The sequence below is a fragment of the Cervus canadensis genome, chromosome 2 (assembly GCF_019320065.1).
Source record: "Cervus canadensis isolate Bull #8, Minnesota chromosome 2, ASM1932006v1, whole genome shotgun sequence".
Lineage (NCBI taxonomy): Eukaryota > Metazoa > Chordata > Mammalia > Artiodactyla > Cervidae > Cervus > Cervus canadensis.
Window position 1 is genome coordinate 95532388 of NC_057387.1, and position 18743 is coordinate 95551130.

The window sequence follows — 18743 nt, forward strand, 5'->3', positions numbered from 1 at the left end:
TCTAGGGCAGAGTCTATTTTCTTACTTTTTTCAGCTTCTAGCGACTGTTTTGCATTCCTTGGCTTGTAGTCCCGTTCCATCGTCAAAGCCTGTAGTGACCCGTTGAGTCTTTTTCATATTATAGCCCTCTGATATTGACTCTTATGCCTCCCTCTTTCCTCCTTTGAAGAACACTGCACCCACTTTGCTAATCCAGGATAATCTCCCTAATTTAAAGTCAACTGATTAGCAGCCTTAATTCCATCTGAAGTTTTTTTGATTTATTCTACTTGCCATCTAACATAGTCACAGGTTCTAGGGATTAGGACATGGACATCTTTGGATATCTTCTGTCTACCATAGAATCCATTAGGAAAACATTTTTGAGCCCATTCCAGGTGCTACTATCAACCCATATTAAATATTAGTAAACATTTCTCTTTGTTGTATTAAAAAAAGTAAAAATTTCAATTTTCTTCCCATACTTCAATGAATAATCTCTCTCATTCCCCAGTTTTGAAGACTGCTGGCTAAGAGTAGAGTCTTGAAAGGTTCTGCCTTGCAGTAAGAATTTTAACTTTTAATTGGACTCTAAATATTTACTGAACACTAATTATGAACAAGGCAGTGTTTTGGGTATATATAGAGAAAGAAAACTATAAGGTGTATTTAGTCCAGGTGGGCTAACTAAAAATCTTATTGGCTTAAATGCTGTTTCTTACTCATATTCTAATCCAGTGCATGTTGAATGGAGGTTGAAGGGTGGAGGGGCCCTTTTAACCTAGGACAGGGCCTCAGATTCCTCTGTTGGATCTTGTGCATCTGTTGGCAGATGAAGGAAGAAAGTATGGAGGATGATGTTGAGGTTTTTAATGGGACAGGCCTGAAAATGATATAATCACTTCTACCCCTGTACCACTGGCCAGAACTCAGTGTTATGGTCTTAATCAGCTGGGAAATGTAGGCAACTTCAAGAGGAAAAGGGAAGTTAACAAGTAACCATCTCTTCCATACTCTTCTATCTCTGTCCTCAAGAATCCTCTGAGTGGAAAAGGTGGACATAGCTAAAACATGTAGAAGGCAAGCCTGGTTAGTGTTACAGCAGAAGTTTAAATAGAGTAATTTGAGTGTATAGGGAAGAGAAAGATTAATTTTGATGAGAATGATGGACTTATTCCAGCAACAAAATGGAAGTGGAAGTGGGAGAATTCAGGACATATTTAGGAGAAGCTGGTTATGTAACTACAGTAAAACATAGAGAATGCAGATGGATGTAATAGATAAAAGAAAGAGAGGTTTGGGTTAGATCATTCAGACTGTTGAATAACATGCTAAGGAGTTTGGACTTATATCAGGAGCTCTGAGCTGCCACAACAATTTTTTGAGTAGCCAATAGCTTCTTTTTTTTAAGTTTTTATTTTTTTTCATTTATTTTTATTAGTTGGAGGCTAATTACATGAGTAGCCAATAGCTTCTTAAGTGAACAGGTTGTGTCTTACTCATTTTTATATTCTCTTTATAACTATACGGAAAGATATTTTAACATCGTGGTTAAGAGCACAGACTTTGGGAATTCCCTGGTGGTCCAGGGGTTAGGACTCCATGCTTGCACTTCAGGGGCCCTGGATTTGATCCCTGGTAGGGGGAACTAAGATCCCCCAAGCCACATGGCACGCCCCCCCCCCCCCAAAAAAAAACAAAAACAAAAACAAAACCACAGACTTTGGAACCCACTGTTTAGATTTGACTCCTGACTCTGTCACTTATTAGCTGTGTGACTTTGGACAAGTTACTTAATTTCTCTGAGCCTCATTTTCTTCATCAATGTGATCAGGTTAATAAAAGTATTACTTCTTTGGGTTATTATGAGGATTAAATGAATATAACATAAAGTGCTTAGAACAATGCCTAGACGGTAAGCACTCTTTGAGTTAGTTCTTAATAATTGTTATGATTGTTACTGGTGCCTGGCACATAGTTGGCACTCAGTAATATTTGAGTGGTCAGAGTTGTGTTTTAAATTATCAAAAAAAAAAATTATCCAGCAAGTGTTTATATACTGTCGTATGCCACTCGAGAGTGCTTTAAGAAGCTTATGGTCTCCTAAGGGAAATATAAGGCATATTATAAAACAGTTAAAGGTAGAAAATTATGATGATGTGGCAGTGTGGTGTAGATGAAGTGCCTTGGTAATTCAGAAGCATGCTAGTTCAGAAATACTTCTACTTAGAGCCAGATTTGTTTTGAGGAAAGGAAATGAGCTTTGGGGCAGAATATAACTCTGTGAAAATGAAGGGTGAGGCATTCTAAACATTGGAAACAGTCTGAGGAAAAAAGCTAAGTTATGGAAAAGTGTGGTTATGATAGTTTATGGGGAATGGTAAATCATTCTACAGGAAAGACAGGAGAATTAAGTCTCTGGTCAAACTCGAGTTTACCAGTAGTATCACAGTTGGGAATTTCCTGTAATAGTCTTAGTAACTTTAGAGTAGTGATCAGCTAGCTGTCTTTGTTCTAGACAGAGCCTTGCTACTCAATATATGCTCCATAGACCAGGCAGCATTAGGATCACCTGGGAGCTTTTTAGAAATTCAAAATTTCAGTTCTCCCCCTGACTTATAGAATCAAAGTCTGCAGTTTACATAACTTCTGGGTGATCTGTTTCCATATTAAATTTTAGGAAGCACTGGTCTAAAAGACAGTGCAAATGTGTATGTAATATGAAATTAAAAATAACAAATTTGAGTAATCTGTCACTCACTCTTAAGCATATCCATTAAGAAAATGTCCCCTTTCTGAGCTAAGTAATTTAAGCTTGCATGATTTTGGGTGGTGGTAGTGGAGAATAAGAATCATTCATAATGTAATTTTTTTTTAAGATCCTGTCTCTTACCAAGAAAGACTTTCAGCTTCTGCCACAGTTTAGATTTTTATTAAAGTAGCAATAAAAATTTCAGTGAAAACTTACTGTTGATATATTAAATGCGTTTTTAGGCATAAATCACTTCCCTATTAAGGATGAGTAATATTTCCCTTTTAAAAGTATATGCTAAAAAAAAAAAAGTATATTCTTTTTATAGCAACTCGAATGATTAGCACTGCTCAAGCTCTTCTTCCAATAGAAAGCTAATGCCTGTCTCAGCTTGCCAGCTCTTTAACACCATTTTTGATGTGGTGGTAGTGGTGGTGGAAAGGAAATGAGGTTGAGGAGGTCTAGCAGAAAAGTTTCACGTAGAAGTAGAATTGTGCGACACCACTATGATGTGGTGATGTGAGCAGGGAGTGGGGAAGATTGTCACACGAAGCCAGTGCCTGCCTGAACGTGTCGTCTGTGACATCTCCGTGGGTGGTGTGGTGATGGTGATGGTGGGTCTGAGGGGGTGGGAAGCAAGGGTAAATCATGCTCAAACCAAGTACTTTCAGTTTCTAGACGACCTTTTTAACTTTAGAATGTAGCCATTGTTTTGCTAATAGAATCCTATTGCCTCCCTTCTATACAAATATTTGATGAAATAAAATAAATACCTCTTGGTTTTCTAGCCTTGTACCTGCCTCTAAATGTTCTTTCTTATAAAACGAGTTTACGTTGTGAAACTAATTTGGTGATTATTGCCTTTTCATTCAAGAAATACTTGTTTAGCATCTTATGTGCAAAGCATTGTGTGTATACAGAAATAAGTTAGATGAGTTCTGTACTCTTAAAAGCCTTCCTTATGTTCCGATCTGGAGAAGTCAGAAAGGTTAAAAAGAGTAATAGCTAACATTCTCTAGTGCATATTATGTTCTAAGAGCTCAAGTTATTTTAATCCTCACAATAACCATATAGGTTAAATAATACCAACATTTCCATCTTGCATGTGGAAAAAACCTGAAATACGGAGAGGTCGTCAGTAAGCAGAGCCAAGATTCAAATCCAAGCAGTCAGACTCCAGACCTTGGACCTCTTGACTTATGCTAATGAGCAATCTTGCAAAGAAGGATGTTAGCAGTGCTGGGAGCCAGGAAGAAAGAGAAAGAGTACTAATGTTAACTGAAGGCATCCTATAGATCATTGCAGAGAAATTGAAATTTTAGCTGATCCTAGAAGGATAATTTTCAGTAAGTAAATGAAGTCTTCCAACTCAGGGAGGAGCTTGAAGTTAAGTTTCCAGGTCATAAAAATCATTCATGCCCTTCAACAAATCTTTACTGAGATCTTGCTTACTGTGTGTAAGATACTATACTAGGTACTAGAAATGCAGAGACAAATGAAACTCTGAATTTTCCACAGTAAGGAAAGTTACAAAAAGAGTTATGTGGGCAGAAGGCAGGTTATAATGAGTTTAGGAACAAAGGAAGGTTAAAGATATGTAAACAGTGTATTTAAAGTGAAAGTGTTAGTCACTCAGTTGTGTCCGCATGGACTGTAGCCATGAAGATCTCCAGGGGAGCTTCCCAGCGCAGGGATTGAACCCAGGTCTCTTGCATTGCAGGCAGATTCTTTACCAGCTGAGCCACCAGGGAAGCCCAAGAATATAGGAGTGGGTAGCCTATCCCTTCTCCAGCGGATCTTCCTGACCCAGGAATCAAACCAGGGTCTCTTGTGTTGCAGGCAAATTCTTTACCAGCTGAGCTACCAGGGAAGCCAGATAGTGTGAAGATATGTATGTAAAGTGAAAGTGTTAAGTCACCCAGTTGTGTCCGACTCTTTGCGACTGCATGGACTGTCACCCGCCAGGCTGCTCTGTCCATGGAATTCTCCAGGCAAGAATACTAGAATGGGTTGTCATTTTCTCTTCCAGGGGATCTTCCCGACCCAGGGATTGAACCCCTGTCTCCTGCATTGCAGGCAGATTCTTTACTGTCTTAACCACTAGGGAAGCCCTATAGTGTATGTAACCTACTCTTAAAGGTTGGTTACAAATGCAAAGAATGACTTAGGATCATGTTTTAGGGATGGGGCTTTGTTTTTGTTGTTTTGGTCACTCAGTCCTGTCCAACTCTTTTGCAACCCCATGGACTGTAGCCCACCAGGCTCCTCTTTCCATGAGATTTTCCAGGCAAGAATACTGGAGTGCCATTAGAAACTTATTTCCTCCTCCAGGAGATCTTCCTGACCCAAGGATCGAACCCACATCTCCACAGCTCCTGCATTGCAGGCAGATTCTTTACTGTTGAGCCACTAGAGAGGGGACAAGGGAAGCATTTTTTAAGATGAGTAAATATATTTGTAGGATAGAAGCAGAGGAAAGGGAGAAATGGGTGAAGAATAAGGCTCATGGGAAAGTGTGAGCTTCCAAAGATAAGCTAGAACACATCATGGAAAGTTTCAAATGCTGTGGTAAGGAATTTTGACTTCATTCTATAGGCAGAAGGGAGCCACTGAAGGTTTATAAAGAAGGAAATGACATAGTTCAGGTTTTGAAAAGGTAACTCTAATAGTCATATAAGAGATGGTATAATTTAGAATCGTTAGTAATAATAAAATAAAAACCAATTAACCTTTATTTGATCATAGGCTAGATATTGTACCTGAAATATCCCATTTTATCCTCCTAACAGTCTTTTAAGGTAGTATTAGCAAACTCTTTTGGTAAAGGACGAGATAGTAAATGTTTCAGTCTTTGCAAGCCATACAGTCTCTGTCAGAACTATTTAAGTCTGCTGTTGTAGCACAAAAGCAGCCCCAGAAAATACCATGGTTATGTTCCAATAAAATTTTATAAAAACAAGTAGTAGGTCTTATTTATTAACCCCTGCTAGTGCCCTTTATGAGAAGGCAATGGCACCCCACTCCAGTACTCTTGCCTGGAAAATCCCATGGACAGAGGAGCCTGGTGGGCTGCAGTCCATGGGGTCACTAAGAGTCGGACACGACTGAACGACTTCACTTTCACTTTTCACTTTCATGCATTGGAGAAGGACATGGCAACCCACTCCAGTATTCTTGCCTGGAGAATCCCCAGGGATGAGGGAGCCTGGTGGGCTGCCGTCTATGGGGTCACACAGCGTCGTACACGACTGAAGTGACTTAGCAGCAGCAGTGCCCTTTATAGTTTAGAAAGCTGTAGTGAAGCTTTTGTATATTACTTATTGTAATATTATAATAAAATTTTTGTAATAAAAGCTTATTGTATATGGTAATAAAAGCTTATTGTATATTATTTACCTCTTTTTGCTATGGTGGGATAATGAGAATAGAATCATCCTTAGGCAGAAATACCATGTAATCTCAGGGAAGCATCCTTCCTGTAAGAGGTTCACTAGATACAGCTATTTATGCACAACAATTTAACTGCATTCTGCAAAACATCCATTTAACTTTTTATTACAATTGCTTTCCAATAGAATGACCCCTGGAATGAAACTGCTTTGAGAGCAGGGACTTTGTTTTATTTACTGTTCTGTCCCTAATGTCTTGCACATAGTGACCACTCAACAAATAGTTGTTAAATGAATAGAATACTGACTCTCATAATTCTGGTGACTGAGAAACTGTACAAACACTTAAAGAACACTGACCTTTTTTAAAGATACCTCTATAGTAAAGAAGATGTGGTATATACACACAATGGAATATTACTCAGCCATAAAAAGAATGAAATAATGCCACTTTCAGTAACATGGATGGACTTAGATGTTATCATACTAAGTGAAGGTAAGTCAGACAAAGGCAAATAACCACATGATATCACTTATATGTGGACTCTTAAAAAGTACAAAGTGAAGTTATCTATAAAATAGAAATGGACTCACAGACATAGAAAACCAACTTATGGTTACCTAAAGGGAAAGAGGGAAATAACTTAGGAGTTTGGAATTAACAGATACACTACTATACACAAAATAGGTAATCACCAAGGAGCCACTGTATAGTACTGAGAACTATGTTCAGTATCTTGTAATAACCTATAATGGAAGAGAATCTGAAAAAGGATATATATATATATATACATACATATATATGTATACATATATGAAACTGAATAGAAATAGACCCTCAGACATAGAAAACAGTCTTATCGTTACCAAAAGAGAAAGGTGGGAGGGGGATAAATTAGGAGTTTGGGTTTAACATATACATGCTACTATATGTAAAATAGATAACCAAGAAGGACCTACTATATAGCCATGGAACTATACTCAATATATTGTAATAACCTATAAGGGAAAAGAATCTGAAAAAGAATATATATATAACTGAATCATTTTGCTGTACCCCTGAGGTGAATATAATATTGTAAATCAACTGTCCTTCAATGGAAACATTATTGAAAAAAAAAAAACAAAACGTCTTTAATAAGTAAAAAAAAAGATACTTGTAAAACTTCAGCTCCCCCAGATTGATTGTTTTCTCATTTATCTTGCCCGGATTTCCTTTGTTCTGGTACAGCTTCCTCTCTTTTACCCAGCTGGTTTCTGATGTTAAACTGAAGCTGTCAGGTGCTGTATCTGCAAAGACCCTATGCCATGCCACCCAGAAACATTCAGCATTCCAGATTCAGTCTTCCAGCACTCTGTGTTACTTATGTTAATTATTCTTTAGACTTTTACCTGTCCTACATTCCTTACCTCATTCTCTTCCATATTAGGAAGTGGGTTTCACAGTAAAGAAACTGACCGGTGAATGAAGTTGTTTCAGTTAGTCTTTCCAACAGCCTTACTTTGTGGACACTATTATCCTATGAAAGTGAAAGTGAAGTTGCTCAGTTGTGTCCAACTCTTTGCGACCCCATGGACAGTAGCCTGCAGCAGGCTCCTCCGTCCATGGCATTTTCTAGGCAAGAGTACTGGAGTGGGTTGCCATTTCCTTCTCCAGGGAATCTTCCCGACCCAGGGATCAAACCCAGGACTCCCACATTGTAGACAGATGCTTTAGGGAAACTAATGCTTGCCTAGTAACAAGTGGAGATGGGATTTGAACCTACACCCTCTACCTTCAGAGCTTTTTTAAAAATCGATATCTAGATTGTCAGTTACCTTCTTTCTGTACTTTTAATTTTTTAAATTATTTTTGGCTGTGCTGGGGCTTCATTGCTGTGTGTGGGCTTTCTCTAGTTGCAGCAGACAGGGGCTACTCTTGGTTGTGGTGTGCACGGGTCTCGTGGTGGTGGCTTCTCTTGCTGCAGAGCACGAGTTCTGGGTGTGCTGGGCTTCAGTAGTTGCAGCATGTGGGCTCAGTAGTTGGGGCTCGTGGGTACTAAAGTGTGTGGGCTTCAGTAGTTGTGGCACATGGCATGTGGCATCTTCCTGGATCAGGGATCCAGCCCATGTCCCCAGGATTGGCAGGTGGATTCTTATCCACTGTACCACCAGGGAAGTCCCAGACCTCTTTTATTTTTCCTTCCCAGACCTCTTTTAACTACTCTATTATTTCACTTCCTTTTTACTCCTAAGCCTGTTTATTCCCAAGAGGTAAGTTTTAGCCTGTCGTTGAAACCTGCATCTTATTTTCAGTACTACCTAGATATTTCCTTGGTTTTTTTTCCTTTCTCCAGTCCCCACCATGTCTCTGGATGCCCTTAGGGAAAATCAGTGGTCTAAATAAAACCTCTTGGAGAAACTGTGAAATTTTCACACTAGAAATTTTGGTTAGAGCAGCATGTCTTAACCGCTGTGATGTTACAGCTGACCAGGCTTTCTCCCTCACTCAGTTCCTTTCCACTCAGCAATTGTTCACTGAGTAAGCAAACCACTTGCTAGGCGCTGTCAGGCGCTATGACTTGGACTCTGCCTTCATAGAACTTGAGGGTCCTTTCGAGCAGTCACTGCTGTGCCTTCACTATCACTTTAGTCAATCTCTTCCCTTTCCTTTTCTCTTCTAAACTAGAGCTTACTTGGGCCTTGTGGGTATTTTCTTGACAACCTAAGCCCTGAGTGTCATTGGCTTTATGTCATTTATCTTCTGTCACTTAATGATTATCATCAGTCATCATAGTTGATTTGTGATTTTTGTTTAAAAATTATTTTTACCTAAAAATGTAAGCGGATGGTTGAAGAAACTTCAAATATAACTTAAGTATGTGCACTAAAAAATAAAAATCATCCTTTATCTCCTCAGTATGATCTATTATTAATGCTTCTAGATACTTTCTATTAATACATAAATTTTTTTTACACAAATGGTACTTTAAAGCTTGACATTTTCATTTAGCAGTATATTTTATGTATATTGTCATGTCAGTACGTAAAGATTACTTCCTTCTTTTTTAATGCCTGTATAGTATTCTAATCTATGAATTATAATGTAAATATTTAACAAGTCTTTTATTTGATGGGTATTTAGATTCACATACACATAAAAGTAGATGTCCTTTTATGTGAATTTTTGCTCAACCAAATTGAGTATACTTGTAAGATAAGTTTCTAGAAGTGGATAGTTGGAGTAATGAAAATTTTTACTAGATATGATCAATTAATTACCCTTTGAAAAAGTTGTACTGAGAACTCAGCCGTTTTTCCTATTCTTGTTTCCTTCCCTTCTGGACAACACTGAGCATTATCATTCTTTTCTGGGGGTTGGGGGGTGCTGTCCTGTTGGGCTTGCATTCCTAAGCAGTATCCTAGTTCCCTAACCAAGGATTGAACCTGCACCCTCTGCAGTGAGAGCAGAGTCCTAACCACTGGATCCATCTCGAGGAATACTCCCAATCATTATCATTCTTAATCTTCATTCACTGATAGATTTAAAAAGTAATAGCTCCTTGTGTTAGTATACATTTCTCTAATTATGAGGGAGAGCACATTTTTATATGATTAGCCCTTTATTCTTATTTTTCTGTGGATTTTTACTTTTTTTTTATGTACATGCTTTTTGCTTATTTTTCTATTGGGTTCTTTTTCAAATTACATATTTAGAAGAGGTTTTTTTTATGTTAAGCAAGTTAGCTCTCTGTCCTCTAGTAAATGTGGGTATTCCCAACCCCAATTCATTGATTGGAAATTACAGACCTTCGTATTGGGTAGTTCAGCCTACTTACTTTCTAGATGAGGAAACTGAGGAAACCATAGGGTTTGTGACCTTTTTGTGTGTGTGAGCATGTAGACAGATAATGGCCAAGCTAAACCAGTATCAAGTTTCCTTGGTTCCAGCTTGGTGCTTGTTCCATTATACCATGCTGTTTTTAAAGGCTTGCTCCCTTCCCTCTTCCACCAATGCTTGTTACTACCGGATCTTGCCACAGCCAGATATTTCATGATAAACTTAGAATTTAGAAGAGTGGTATTAAAGTTTGAGAAACTACAGTGTTATTCAGGACAGTAGACTTTACAGGTGTTGGACTGTCTCTAATGCATGCACAACTACACTAGTTATGTTCATGTCCTTTTCATTTGTTTAAAAAAAATCTGTTTTGTTTTGTAGGTTCATGGGTGTGTGTGTACATCAAGGACAGTTGCATGCACTCACAGAGGTAAGACTTCAATAAGCATGTTGAAGTGACTTCTTTGCCTTAGTTTCAGCATTTATGGTTCCACTGTAATTGTTACTCACATATGTATGCAAAATATGTATTCATTTATGTTTATGCAAAAGGGCATTGTTAACAAAGCTTTCTTCTGTAGCCTTGGGACAGTTTGCCATATCTCTTAATACTCTTGGATTCCCTGATAACACTTGGCGAGAACTCTGGGATAGAGTCAGGGATGCCTGGCGTGCTGCAATTCATGGAATTACAAAGAGTCGGACATGACTGAGTGACTGAACTGAACTGGGAATGAGTGCTCAAATATTATATTGGTTGTTGCTGGCTGGATGACCCCTCCTAAACTAAGGGATGATGTCACTTGGCTGCATGCTATAAGAAATGTGTGGGGTCCTGATCTAAAATTCCACTGTTGCTGCTCTAGTGTCCTGATTGGAGGAAGGTACTCCTTGTAGAGTTTACATCTCTAATCTCATTTCATTTTCAGTCTCTTCTAGGCAGGTAAATATGTAGTGGTCACTACTTAGGGCCTCTGAGGACCAGAGAATCTCCTCTTAAACAAATGCTTCCCAAATTCAGGTACTAGGTTACCAGCTTCATAATTTGCTTGGGTCGCTTCTTAAAAATTTGGATTCCTAGAATACTCTAGGTTTAGTAGGTCTTCATAAGGCTCCTAGGTATTCTTGAAAACTCTTCAGATTCTATGTTCTAGAATGATTTCACATTTCTCCTTGAGAAGCACCAGAATACAAAGTGAAGAATTTAAGAAGGAAAATTGTTCAACAGAATTTGCAAGAGCATTGGTTTCGTACTGGCTTGGTACCTGATATTAATCCTTAATATATTATCAAGGAGGGTCCCATGTGCCTCACTCAATGTCTTTTTTCTCAATTACTGAGAACACCAGAATGTGGAATGTGTATGGCTATGTCCTGCCTCTTATATGGAAGGCCAAAGAAAGTGGGTTAGTGAGGTAGTGAAGAGCATGGGCTCTGTAGTGTTGATTGCCATATCTCTTAATATTCTTGGATTCCATAATAACTAATTGAATCTAATAATTGAATCTCCCTGTGCTGCAATGTTTTCATTTGTAAGACAGGAATAATAATAGTAGTACCTATCCCAAGGAGTCTAGATAGAGAAGAGGACTATAGCTGAGTGTTAAAGTATTTGAATTTTTAAAGTCTGGTGGGAAAGGCAGATTAAGGAGTAGCTAGGGAAATAGGAAGAACACCAGGAGTGTGTTGGCCTGGAATGGAAAGGAAGGGGTTTCAAGGAGAAAGAAGTAATTATGTAGTTGTGGCAAATGCTGTTGGTTAAGATTATGACCACAGTGATACTGTGAGGATGTAAAATGTTTTTTTAACACAGTAACTGGCATACAGTAATTGCTTAATACATTTTAACTATTATAGCATTAACAGTGACCAGTCCCTCCTGAACTCCTCGAATTGTCAGTAGTTTTCATTTAGTACTTAATTCTGTACTGCTGTTTATGTCATTAAAATTTTAAAACCTTTTACAAAGTATAAAGAAAAGCACACATATGAAAAATGTGTATCTCACTAGGTTTTCACAAAGGAACACACCCATAACCAGCATCCTGGATCAAGAAATATTTTCTGTGTATTTCTTTTCTCAGAAGTGAGCATATATATATTCCTCAAAGATAAAACTCTCTCCTCTCAAGCCTTCTATCCACCAGAGCTCTGACACCAATCATAAACTCTTGTGAAAGTATTTGTTTCACTCCCTGTTTATATCATTGTTTTCTGAAATGTGAGTTCATTGGAAGGGCTTGTGTATTGGTTTTACTGACAAATAAGAATATGCTTTAAAACCTGTGATCATGCCTCAAATTTGAAAGTGGATGTAGCCAAAAGGGCAGAAATGGATGATTTACGTAGTACAACATTCTTCTGGACATGTTGCACTTAAATAATATTTTCTGTTGCTTAGTAGCTTATTTATAGTCATATGCAAGATACAGTAAGTGCTTTGTGAGTATATTTCTGTATAATTAATGAGATATTGATACAACTTATCATATTAATAATCTTTATTATTATATTAATAGGCCAAAGGTCATGAAGCCCAAATATCCAAATGTTCTTGCTTGTTTTCATAAGGAGATCAATAAAGGCCATCATGGCATAGATTTCTGGAAACTCCTAGGTTTAATGGTCTGATAATTTGACTTGAAAGCACAACTGTTGGTTTCACTAAGGATCGTAAAGATAAATTACAAATAACATCAAGCACACTGCTTAGAGCTTGGGGTTGGTGGAATGCCTGTCCTCCACAGTAATGTGAGCACCATTCCTTATTTCTCTCAAAATAGTTTGTCAGTAATTACAGTAGAGAAGCATAGCTCTTATTGATGCCTATAAAGTATTGATATTATTAAGAAGAATATTTCTCACATACAATGGTGATGGACCTCAGCCATTTCTACAAGTGTTCATTGTCATTGTAGACATTAATTGAACTTGGAACAGACATTTACAAGTGTTTTTTTGAACTACTTATAGTGAGCATAGACTTCTAAGTTTTTAAGCAAATTAGTATTTGTTAAAGAGAAAGCAGTTTGATGAGTTGAATTAAGAATCTGAAAGTATGTCTTTGACTCAGAAGACCTAACCTTGTCTTTCATTTAGTCACGAGTATCAAGGAAGTGGAAATCTTTGGTTTTTAAAGGCAGAAATATAACCCTATGGTCAGTTAGCTATTGCTGTGTAATATTCAACCACAAAACCATGCAACAGTAAACATTTATTTCTCATACCTTTGGAGGTTCTGCTAAGCTGAACTGGGCCCAGTGGCCCAGTTGGGCAGTTTTGCTGCTCACCTATCTGCAGGTCTGCTGGTGGTCTGCTCTAGGGTGAGCTTTGTGTGGGCACTTTGCTTCAGCTGTTTCCCATTGTCTTCTGGGACCGGTGGGCTAACTTGGACTCGTCCTTCTTAAGATGATACCAGACTAGCAAGAGTGTGCCAGCACATTTATACAAGTGCTTTTCATGACCCTGCTTATGTTCCAGTTTGGTTGGCTAATATCTGATTGGACAAAGCAAGTCACATGCCTGAATCCACACTGGGAGCACACTGCAAAGTTCTTTGTGTCAAAGAACATTGTTTCAGTAAGGGGTGAAGAATTGGAACCTTTTGCAACCTTGTTGCAATATCTCATACCCTATAAACATCCCAGTTAGCACATTATAATTATTTGTCTTTTCTACCCTACTTGAGGGTAAAGACTAGCTCTCATTTTAAAAATCATAGCTACTAGTTATTAAGCACCCACTGTGGGCTGAGTGCTATGCTTGTTGCTCTATATATTAGCTATAGTTCTCACAATTCTGTAGTTCTATTTCTTCTATTTTATAGATGAGACAACAAGGCTTAGAGAAATTAAGTGACTTCCTCAAAGTAGGATTTGGATTTAGGTTCATCTGACCTCAAAGTCTATACGCTTTCTATTGCAACATGCTGTCCTTAATTCACTTATGTATTCCCCATAGTCCTGAACACAGGTTCTTGTATGTGTAACACATGTAGTATTTGTAGAATTCATTTCTGACTAACTTTGTATATTTTGTGTTATTTGGGAAAGCTGTTTTCTGGTTATTGGATATATTAGAATGTATTTGGGTGCAAGTAACAGAAAATAGTTAAATGACCTTAAACAACAAAAGGACTCATAAACTGAAATTCCAGCTTATTAGTTAGAGCTTGGTTTAATTCAGCAGCTAAATAGACGTTATCCAGAGACCCCCCCCCCCACCTCTCCCCATATCTTTGTTCTATGCTTACATTGTCAGCTTCGTCCTAAGGTTAGCTCTTATTCATAATCAAAAAGTAGCTGCCACCAACTTACAGGCTGTTTTCTATTCCATATTCAGGTAGGGGGATGTCAAAGAAAGAGAGGAGAGAGATGCTTACAGACAGATTACATGTCATCTCATAATGGTTTTTATGGTTTGGTTTTGGGATATTTTTTGTTTTTTACTTTGTTAAGAAAGGTACAAGGAGGGAAATATCCTCATATCAAACAGTTTGGAGAACTCTTTTTTTTTGGGGGGGGGGACCTCTTTGTACAGAACCTTTTAGTGCCTAGAAGATTGGGAATTTGGTGGATGAGCTGAGTTGTAGGGTAGGGGCCTCAAGTGACAATACTCTGGTCAAGGGAGTCAGCAAAAGAATTGGTAGGACGTTTTGGGGTCTTTCTTGCCATTTCTGCCGTGGAAAAACTATTCTTTTTTCCACTGTGGCAATAAGAGCCACTTAGTTATAAAAAGGGGGCTTCCCTGGTGGCTCAGTGATAAAGAGTCTGCCTGCAATGCAGGAGATGTAGATTGAATCCCTGGGTTGGGATGATCCTCTGGAATGGCAACCCATTTCAGTATTCTTGCCTGGAGAGTTCCCTGGACAGAGGAGCCTGGCAGGCTACAATCTGTGGTGTCGCACAGAGTCGACACGACTGGAGCGACTGAACGCGGCATGGCAGCTATAAACAGAGCGATTGCTTGGCCTCTTGACAGCAAAGTCACCCCAGCCAGTCAGGTACTTGGTGCTGAAAGAAGTGCTCTTCACTGATGAGGGAAGGTTCAGCCCTGCAAGTGGCTGAAGAGAATTTTTAATTCACAAAGCCCTCATCCTCTTCTTACTCACCATTTCTACCCCCTTCCCCACCTTCTTTATTAAAGAAGAGTTACTTTGGAAATTCCTTGTTTATATGGGTTGATACGTGTTGTTTCTGAGTCAGTTTCTGTCAGATCTCTAAGAAGTCTTGTATAATCAGAGAGCTTACAATGAAAGGAAACTCTGTGGGTTCAGTAACCAAACTCATGCATTATTTATAAAAACGAGCAGCCAGACCCCGATTCCAGTTTCTTGGTGTGCTGTGATATTGCCATTGGTTTTGTCTACTGCTTTTCTTATTTTTGTGTGACCCAGTAGAGTATTCTCCTGGTCTAACTTACCTTGCTGCTACTGCTAAGTTGCTTCAGTTGTGTCTGACTCTGTGCGACCCCATAGACGGTAGCCCACCAGGCTACCCCGTCCAAGGGACTCTCCAGACAAGAGAACTGACCTTGAGCCAAATGCAAAGTTGTTTGGTGCCTGCCTTGAGTTAACTTTGGCAGCATAGCCATGCCCTCTATCTTTCAAGCATGTGGCTGCTTTTCTTGTCCCTGGTCTGCCTTTGTTTCAGTTTGATATGTTACTACATAAGTAATCTTCATTAGGCATACTTTGATAAAGTGATGCTTCTGTTTAGTATTCTAGACTTTCTCTAATCGGATTTCAGAATTCAAATTGCTCCCTTTAGTTAGGTGGGTCTTTTTGCTATCTTCTACATGTGCTGGCCTTAGATATGCCTTCCAGGACCTGGGATGCCCTTGTCTCTCTTCTCCCTTCCACTTTCCAAGTTATGTCAAATTCCAAGTTCTCTAGCGAAGGTCAGTCTCTTAAATAGGGTCTGTATAATGATACCCTGTGTGGCTGGGTCCATAGTACATGTAGAAGCTGCATTAACTCCAGTGGAAAGAGCCAGCAGTCAAAAATAGTGTGAAATGTTACATCTCAAGTCCTTTCACAATTAGAAGTTTATTCCATTTATACTTGTAAAAATAGCTAAAGCATTCCTATGAATACATGTTGGCGTCTTCTTTACTTCTGAAAAAAATGCAGCTTTTATTTAACTTTTTGGTTTGGTCATTTAGTAATTTTAAAAATCTCTAAATAAATTGTGGTACATGTTTTCTGCCCTTATTTTTAGTAACTCCTTAAGACATTTGAGAAACAAGAATTTGAGGTTGGCAGCCTAACCTACAAATAATAGAAGAGTTCATTTAATTTACTTTTTTCTTAAAGAAGTTTCCCCCTGACTTGCTAGCATGCCTCTAGCTCATTTAGTTATTAAAGAAAAAAATTTACTGGCTCCCACTATGTGTCTTGCACTATTCCAGGTACTGGGAATATAGTGTAGTGTTAGTTGCCCAGTCGTGTCCAACTCTTTGAGACCCCATGAACTATAGCCTGCCAGGCTCCTCTGTGCATGGGATTTCCAAGGCAAGAATACTGGAGTGGGTTGCCATTTCCTTCTCCAGGGGATCTTTCCAACCCAGGGATAGAACCCAGGTCTCCTGCATTGCAGGCAGATTCTTTACCATTTAAGCTACAGGGAAGACTCTAGAATATAATAATGAACAAATGATGATCTCTGCCCTCATGGAAATTACATTGTAATCATCAAGGGTGGGAGAGGAGTTAGACTAAACAAGAAAACAAAGTGTATATATGATCTTATGTGCTCTAGGGTCTGCAGTTTTAAGTGTGTGGATAGAGAAGATATTGCAGAAGAGATAAAAATTAAGGAGGTAATGGAACTAGTTATGTGAATATCTAGGGAAAAAGTGTTCTAGGCAGTGGAAACAGCAAGTGTGAAGATATGGAGGGAGAAATGCCTGGTGCTGGGTGTGGTCAAAGAACTCTGAAGATGTGGCTGCAGCAGAAGGAATAAAAAGAATAGTAGTAGATGGAAGTCAGAGAAGAAACATGGGCCAGAGCCCGCAAAGTGCTTTATAGACCATTGTAAGAGTTTCCTCTTTTAGTCAGGATGAATTGAGAAGTCTTTGGAAGTTTTTGAGTAGAATTACGACATGATGTGACTTACCTTTTAACAGGATCACCCTGGCAACTGTGTGGTAAATAGACTGAAAAGGAGGCAAAGGTGAAAGCAGAAAGACTAGTTAAGAGAGACTATTGCAACAGAGTCCATGCAATAAATAGAGACTATTCAAAAAAGGTGAGAGGTAATGGTGACTTACTTGGATCAGAGTGGTAGCAGTGAACCTCTTGATTTTAGATCTATTTTGAAAGTAGAGAAAACAAACTTTCCTGATGCACTGGGTGAGGGGTGTGAGAAGATGAAATAATTCAAGGATAACTGAAGTTTTTGGCCTGAACAACTGAAAGATAGAGTTTCTGTTAATGGAGATGGGAAAACTTCAGGAGGTACAAGATGGAAGATAATCAAGAGGCCAGCTTTGAACAGATTGAGTTTGAGATATTTACTGAACATCCAAGTGGAGATAACTTCATAAAGCATCTGGATTTCAAGGAGTGCTCTGAATGATAGCTTCCTTGTACAGATACTGTTTATCAGATTTTTCACTAGAAAACATTTTATTGATTTAGAAGGAGGCGTTTTTCAACTGCTTGTATCACTTTCTGCGTAATAATAATGAAAATCATTAAGCTGTTTTTCTTATTTCAGTGAGCCAGGTCCTACTAAGCCTCTCCTTTGGGGTGGGGGGGATACATTAGCATACAATCCCACAGAATATGTGGGATTTTCCCATTTTACAGGTGAGAAATCTGAGGCTGAAAAAGAAGTTAATTTACCTGAGGTCTCTTAGCTAAGTAGTGGAACTGGGATTGACTCAAGTTCTACCTGACTATAATCCCATTTACTCAACTTTAAGCTCCTTGATCCTGACTATTTTGTTCAGTGTTGAATCTCACGTAACTGGCATGCAATAAATATTTGTTAGGTGAATGGATAAATAGATGAATGAGTGGACACTGCTTCCCAACACTTGAACTTCCAGCCATTAAGCTGTTAGCCACAGACATCTGCCTCTTTCAGGGTGGTTTTGGGCAACTGACAAATCTTTTCAGTGATTGATAGTGATAGGACAAAGGATTTACAAAATGCTTCAGGAGACTTCTAGCTAATCTTTCTTTCAATCCTCTCCATGCCTGTGAAACTAGTATGGCATTTGAATTCATAGAACCCCTTGTGAGTTTAGGCTAAACCTGTTTCTAACAGAAATTTTGACAAATATGTTTTTCTTAATTTGATAGGTGGTATCATCCATCAGAGTTGGATCTGTGTTGACTCAAGAGCTTCTCCTACTTTGGATTCTGTAGCAAATAGGACAATGGTGGGAGGATGGACCTCTCACACATTCTTACTACTTTAGGGCATTTCAGCATTCCTATACTTGATACCTAATCACTGGCTCTACTCTGTGTTTCCTTGCTGTTTATGTTGCTCTTCTCTTGTTATCACAGTTGCCATTGCTTGCTTACATAGTAGGTTCTTAGATCAATGATTTCCAAAATGAATCATAAACTTTTATTTCCTCAACGTGCTCATTTTAGTACACTTCGACTTCTCATAGTAATTGCTCGTGTCTATATCCTATTCAACAAATAATTATTAAGAAGATACTTTGTGTCAAGGGCTAGTTTAGATGAACTTCCAAAAGGAGAAACTGCTCTGTGAAGGTGGCAGAACAATTGTCTAAAGCCTTCTGTAGTGCTTGGCACAAGTAACTCCTTAATAAATGTTTATTA

At 38.6% G+C, this 18743-nt stretch overlaps 1 protein-coding gene across 2 annotated transcripts in view; it reads left to right on the forward strand.

Annotated features, from left to right (window-relative positions):
- Positions 1–18743, forward strand: part of TESK2 (testis associated actin remodelling kinase 2) — a 134271-nt gene that overhangs the window by 84380 nt on the left and 31148 nt on the right. For both annotated transcript variants that reach the window (XM_043461494.1, XM_043461495.1), the window contains exon 4: positions 10322–10370. In XM_043461494.1, the coding sequence (XP_043317429.1) occupies positions 10322–10370 (49 nt within the window). The remainder of the gene's footprint in view (positions 1–10321; positions 10371–18743) is intronic.